This window comes from Limulus polyphemus, unplaced genomic scaffold, assembly GCF_000517525.1.
Source record: "Limulus polyphemus unplaced genomic scaffold, Limulus_polyphemus-2.1.2 Scaffold3350, whole genome shotgun sequence".
Lineage (NCBI taxonomy): Eukaryota > Metazoa > Arthropoda > Merostomata > Xiphosura > Limulidae > Limulus > Limulus polyphemus.
Window position 1 is genome coordinate 39,898 of NW_013668960.1, and position 7,023 is coordinate 46,920.

The 7,023-nt window shown below is 37.9% G+C and overlaps 1 protein-coding gene across 1 annotated transcript in view; it reads left to right on the forward strand.

The window, feature by feature from the left end:
- Positions 1–7,023, forward strand: part of LOC106469195 (F-BAR and double SH3 domains protein 2-like) — a gene marked incomplete at its 5' end in the record, with an annotated part of 69,638 nt that overhangs the window by 33,184 nt on the left and 29,431 nt on the right. Inside the window, one exon of the mRNA XM_013929662.1 lies at positions 4,482–4,597. Within this exon, the coding sequence (XP_013785116.1) occupies positions 4,482–4,597 (116 nt within the window). The remainder of the gene's footprint in view (positions 1–4,481; positions 4,598–7,023) is intronic.

Consider the following 7,023-nt stretch of genomic DNA (forward strand, 5'->3'; position numbering starts at 1 on the left):
TAGAAGGGTGTGGTGATGTGTCACATCCCTCTTAGAAGGGTGTGGTGGTGTATCACATCTCTCTTGGAAGGTTGTGGTGGCGTGTCACATTCCTCGTAGAAGGGTGTGGTGGTGTGTCACATTCCACGTAGAAGGGTGTGGTGTTGTTTCACATCCCTCTTAGAAGGGTGTGGTGATGTGTCACATCCCTCTTAGAAGGGTGTGGTGGTGTATCACATCTCTCTTGGAAGGTTGTGGTGGCGTGTCACATTCCTCGTAGAAGGGTGTGGTGGTGTGTCACATCCCTGTTAGAAGGGTGTGGTGGCGTGTCACATCCCTCGTAGAAGGGTGTGGTGGTGTGTCACATCCCTCGTAGAAGGGTGTGGTGGTATGTCACATTCCTCGTAGAAGGGTGTGGTGGTTTTTAGGTCTTACAGTGAACATTTTGTATGTTTGAAGTAGCTGTACAACTGTTACTCCCACGTGGTTATTCACTGACTTAATGTTTTATATTTCGACTGTTGGTGAGATTCAGGTTAGTATAAAATTGATAATATTTGACGCAAAGATACGGAAAATACGAATAGTTCAGTTGATACTTTGGATGTTATGAATTTGTTGTCGTTTTTTTATAAATAAGTGGCTAGGCGTGGCACTATAGTTAACAATGAATTCAAGAATGACTCATTATAAGAGTGACAGTCAAATCATACTATTCCATAAGAATAGCACAAGTATTAGCGGTAGCTACGGTTGGCTATCTGCCTTCCCTCGTGTCTCTTGGTTAAAAATTAGGGGTGGCGGTTGACTAGCTGCCTTTCTTCGTGTCTCTTGGTTCAAAATTAGGGGCGGCGGTTGACTAGCTGCCTTCTCTCGTGTCTCTTGGTTCAAAATTAGGGGCGGCGGTTGACTAGCTGCCTTTCTTCGTGTCTCTTGGTTCAAAATTAGGGGCGGCGGTTGACTAGCTGCCTTCTCTCGTGTCTCTTGGTTCAAAATTAGGGGCGGCGGTTGACTAGCTGCCTTCTCTCGCGTATCTTGGTTCAAAATTAGGGGCGGCTAGCGCAGATAGCCTTTTATGTAGCTTTGCACGTATATCCAAACAAACTTGAAAACATCTTGATTGTAAAACCTATTTCGAAAACTACTACTAACTCGTTACTCAGAAGGCTTATAACGCTATAAACCTGGTTCTGTATGTTAGACAGTTATTTGAATTCTACAAACGTTAAATACACGATACGTATTTTGCAACCTTTTTTTTTCTGCAATATTTTTACTCGACATTCAGTATCGTACAGTTTGTGTTTGTTACCCTAATGTCAAGTTAGCGATGATAGCCCATTAACACGAAGTGTAAACTACATTTTAATGCTTGCCAGTCATTAGTTCCCGACTTCCCGGAGTAGAACAAACAAGTTTTTTTTCTCCTCCCTCCCCCCTTTAAGATGGATGATGTCGTCTTTAATGTGGTACTGACATACATTATAGATGAAGCTTTTTTGAAGGAGGGTGTTGTATTTTGTTTGGGATGAACTGGAAGTAATGCTACGTGCTGAGTGATTATAGCCCATGTAACGTTCACTATTTGCACAGCCTTGTCTCTGAAGGTCATTTATTTTTTTCTCGAATGTTCACAGATTTCTTTGCACCTCACAGACTACATTTTCACCTGTTATGGAGTTCCACCCCATGAGCATAATAGTTTCTGATGTACTTCGATTAAAAAGAATTACATTAGCAGTGGCTCTAGTTGGAATGTGGGTTTCCGTATAGGTGGCTTATACACCCACTGGTGTAGAGGTTGATACTAGAAACGTAACGAGATTCTTAAAAGACAGTGCAAGCTAAGCCTACTTTTACAATAATATCTTGAGATTTTCGGTTTCTTTTTCAGTGTAAATATATTTCTAATGACGTCGTGCGTACAAACGTTTTTGGGTGATGCAGCATTAAAACTAGAATACCAGAAGTTGGTAACTGATATATTTATTTCCATAACGCTTCAGTTAATACAAAGACGGGACACCACTAATAAATCTTCACATAATTCTAAATACTAGAATAATAATTTTGGCAATTGATATAACCTCCAGTTCTGTTGGATATTGTCACGTGTTATATTCATACTACTGGGAAAATTCCTTTTCTTATTTTTTATGTTAGGGCATAATTAAAATCTGCTCAATACATATTTTATGTATACCATTCATATTCAACTCAGCTGAGTTAAATATGTATATCACTCATATTTAACTCAGCTGAGTTAATAATCTATAAAGAGAAGAATTTAGATTCACAGTTTTATAACTGCGCATGCGGGCATGGATATTTTGGCGATTAACTTTTACAAGTGCTAGTTTTTCCTAACTTTTGTCGAGCTACTAATTCATTTGTTCTACATACAAAACTGTGTGACGTAAATGTCATATATACCAGGATTGCCAGCCTAACAATTTTATTTTTACTGACATACAGACAAACAATGGTATTTGTTTTATTGTAAACAAGCTGAAATACCCACCAACTGACGGGGAATGTTTAAACTTAATGAAAACAATGTAAATTTAACAGCAATCATATATTTCAAAGTAATAACTGGAACGTAAACTTTATCTCAAAATTTTAAAATTATAACAAAGCTTCTTCATAAACAACATTTGCAGTTCGCTTTTCATCTACCAACAAATAAAGATTTTGAGGTGATTCCTCCACCCTTGAACACCCTACATCTCATTGATCATGAGAAAAGCATGATTGTTTGAGAAACAATCCAGTAACTTTCATATTTTGACTTTGAATCCCTTTACAATATTCAACATTGTCTAAAGCGTCAACCTACCAAAATTGTTTGAGATTGACTCAATAGGCTGGGAGTAATTAACCAACAGGTTTTACAAAATAGAAATAGGGTTACGTTCAATTTTGTCCCCCATAGGACATTCACCATACTTCATGGTGTTTACATGCAAATTTTGGTTGAGATTGGCCTAGTAGGCTCAGAGGAGTTAGTGTTCAAACAAACGTACTTTTCGTCTTTGGACAGTTGACGACCATAATACAAACGGGTTTTTCTAAAGTTCATTGCTGGTAGTAGTAGACATTGAAAAGTCGAATTGTTGGTCGGTGTCATGGGAATAGGTGAGACAATCGCTCCAGGGTCTTGACCCACATAGACCCGAAAAAAGCCATTAAAAAAGTATAGGTTTTAAATAAGTAACGGCGAAATGGTAAAAATATAATGTAATAATACTTAGTAATATTTGAACCCTTCCTTTGAAGCCTTCTGTAGTCTAACTGATATTTAACAAATGCTATTGTAAACAACCTTAAATAACTTGAACTAGTATTACGCCATCTGTCATTAAAGCATTGGTAAGAAGCAGCGTAAAATACATGTTTATAAAAATTTAGAATAATAAAGATAAATTTAATGTTAAAAATAGTTTCATGTCGGATAATTAGTTGTCAGAGGAAGTGTCCAAGAATAAAGGAAAGGGAAGTAGTGTACGTATGTGGGAGGAAGGCTTGTGGACACTTGGGGGGAGAGAGTACAGGAAATACCCTCCCCGGTGGACACTTGAGGGGGAGGTACCGGAAATACTCTCCCCGGTGGACACTTTGGGGGTACAGGAAATACCCTTCTCGGTGGACACTTTGGGGGTACAGGAAATACCCTTCTCGGTGGACACTTGGGGGGTACAGGAAATACCCTCCCCGGTGGACACTTGGGGGGTACAGAAAATACCCTTCCCACTTCTGACCTTTGTTATATACCACTGTTTTAGTATATTTATCTTATCAGTTATTACGTACATTTAAAAGTTTTGATTTGAAACAATAGTAACTTATAATGTTAATCTGACCCATGAAGTAAACTCAAGTGAATAATATCGATTTGATCCATGAAACAAACTCAAGCGACTCAAAGCATATTAACTCATTATATGGAGAAGATTTTTGAAGCAACACACGAGTGACCCGAAACTTATTTATTCATTATATGGAGTTGGTCTACGAAACAACTTAGCATTCATGTTTTCTTCGCAGGCCAGTGTGATCTTTCGGGTAAACTTAGCTCTTAGGTTTTCTTCTCGGGGTCAGTGTGGTTTTCTGTTTAAACGTAGCATTCAGATTTTTTTCGCAGCTCTGTATGGTGTTCTGGGTAAACTCAACTCTCATCTGTATTATTTCGCAGCCAGTATGGTTTCCCGAGTAAACTTAGCTCTCAGGTTTTCTTCACGGGTCAGTGTGGTTTTTTATTTAAACCTAGCATTTAGGATTACTTCTCAACTCTGTGTAGTTTTCCGGGTAAACTTCGCTCTCACATTTTGTTGGCGGCTCAATGTGGTAAAACGTAACAAACCATCCTAAAATAGCACTTCGAGTGAAAAGTTGAACAGCTCCAGGCTCTCCTTGCAGAATGAAAGAGTATAATATTATACTAGAAACACAAGTCTAAATTTTTACTTAAGTTTGTGATTGAGACTTTGTTGTTTTTTCAGTGAATGTGGATGAATGGTTGAAGAGTGCCGATGTCGAATCTCTAGGTCCTCACGACAACCTTAGTCGTACCGGAAGTAGATCATCAAGAAGTAGCCAGAGGTCGTCTCACTCAGAGGTGAGTCGTGCGTAAATATAAGAAAACAGTTTTACTTGTATTATTGTGTTTCATTCTTTACATTTACTGTTTCCCTTATCCTTCTTTTTAGAATATTAACAAATGCCACTCTTTTTTTGGAAGCTGGTTGAATCTTTATTAAAATTTACTTGTCATCTATCAAGTTAATGTTAGTGCATGGTCAGGCTGATTGAGTGTTAAGTAGGATTTACTTGTGAGTCAATAAGAAAATGATCCTGCAAAAATTGTTGTAAGATTCACTTGCGAACCATCAAGATGATGCTTCAGATTGAGGCTGGTTGAACCTTTAGTAAGATTTACTTGCGAACCATCAAGATGATGCCTCAGATTGGGGCTGATTGAGCCTTTAGTAAGATTTACTTGCGAACCATCAAGATGATGCTGCCGATTGGGGCTGGCTGAGCCTTTAGTAAGATTTATTTGCGAACCATCAAGATGATGCTTCAGATTGGGGATGGTTGAACCTTTAGTAAGATTTACTTGCGAACCATCAAGATGATGCTTCAGATTGGGGCTGGTTGAGCCTTTAGTAAGATTTACTTGCGAACCATCAAGATGATGCTGCCGATTGGGGTGGTTGAGCCTTTAGTAAGATTTACTTACGAACCATCAAGATGATGCTTTAGATTGAGGCTAGTTGGATCTTTAGTACAATTTACTTGTGAGTTATCAAGATAATATTACTTCTAAGTGAAACACTTCAAGCCATGAGTTCCGTTGGATTATCCTTTGGATAATAGATGAACTGTTGTATGAAGTATTTTATGACTTAAGTTGGATTATCCTATGGTTGATATATGAACTATTGTGTGAAGTATTTAAGTTGGATTCACTTTTTGGATCATGGAAGGACACTGTTGGATGAAGTATTTTAAATCCTGAGTTGGATTATTCTATGGTTGATAGATGAACTATTGTGTGAAGTATTTTAGGAAGTATTTAAGTTGGATTCACTTTTTGGATCATAGAAGAACACTGTTGGATGAAGTATTTTAAGTCCTGAGTTGGATTATTCTATGGTTGATAGATGAACTATTGTGTGAAGTATTTTAGGAAGTATTTAAGTTGGATTCACTTTTTGGATTATAGAAGAACACTGTTGGGTGAAGTATTTTAAGTCCCGAGTTGGATTATGCTTAGGATCATGGAGGAATATTGTTGGGTGAAGTATTTTAAGTCCTGAGTTGGATTATGCTTTGGATCATGGAGGAACACTGTTGGGTGAAGTATTTTAAGTTTCGAGTTGGATTACCATATGGAAGGTAGAAAGACATTATATGTGAAGCATTTTAGGATGTGACTTATTTAATTTATGATATAACTTCCACATATAAACTTTTGTAATGTTCAATTAGAAAACCAAGTTTTAAATTTCTTTATTGAATAAGTGCAAGTATTAGTGATACCCAAAGGATGTTGAATCCCTGTATGAACACCAAAAACAATTACAATATCTCCATTCTGCCAAGAAGAATGAACACTCCGTGGTAAAACGTTTCTTTTCATTGCCAAGTGTCTCTGAAAGAGTCTACCCCCAGCGGCTCAGCGGTAAGACTGAGGGATCACCCCATAATACAGATAACCCATAATGTAGATTTGCACTTAAGAACAAATAAGAAAAAGTATCTGAAAGAAGTACTACAATCACTGTCTAGAGCCCTTATCACTATTTTCGTCTTGTAGGGGTAGTAACACAACAGCCCTTATCACTATTTTCGTCTTGTAGGGGTAGTAACACAACAGCCCTTATCACTATTTTCGTCTTGTAGGGGTAGTAACACAACAACCCTTATCACTTTATTTTCGTCTTGTAGGGGTAGTAACACAAGGGCCCTTATCACTTTATTTTCGTCTTGTAATGGTAGCAACATAACAGTCCTTATCACTTTATTTTCGTTTTGTAATGGTAGCAACACAACAGCTCATATCGCTTTATTTTCGTCTTGTAGGGGTAGCAACACAAGAGCCCTTATCACTTTATTATCGTCTTGTGGTGGTAGCAACACAACAACCCTTATCACTTTATTTTCGTCTTGTGGTGGTAGCAACACAACAACCCTTATCACTTTATTTTCGTCTTGTAGTGGTAGCAACACAAGAGCCCTTATCACTTTATTATCGTCTTGCGGTGGTAGTAACACAAGAGCCCTTATCACTTTATTATCGTCTTGTGGTGGTAGTAACACAACAGCCCTTATCACTTTATTATCGTCTTGCAGGGGTAGTAACACAACAGCCCTTATCACTTTATTTTCGTCTTGTAATGGTAGCAACACAACAGCCCTTATCACTTTATTTTCGTCTTGTAATGGTAGCAACACAAGAGCCCTTATCACTTTATTATCGTCTTGTGGTGGTAGTAACACAACAGCCCTTATCACTTTATTATCGTCTTGTGGTGGTAG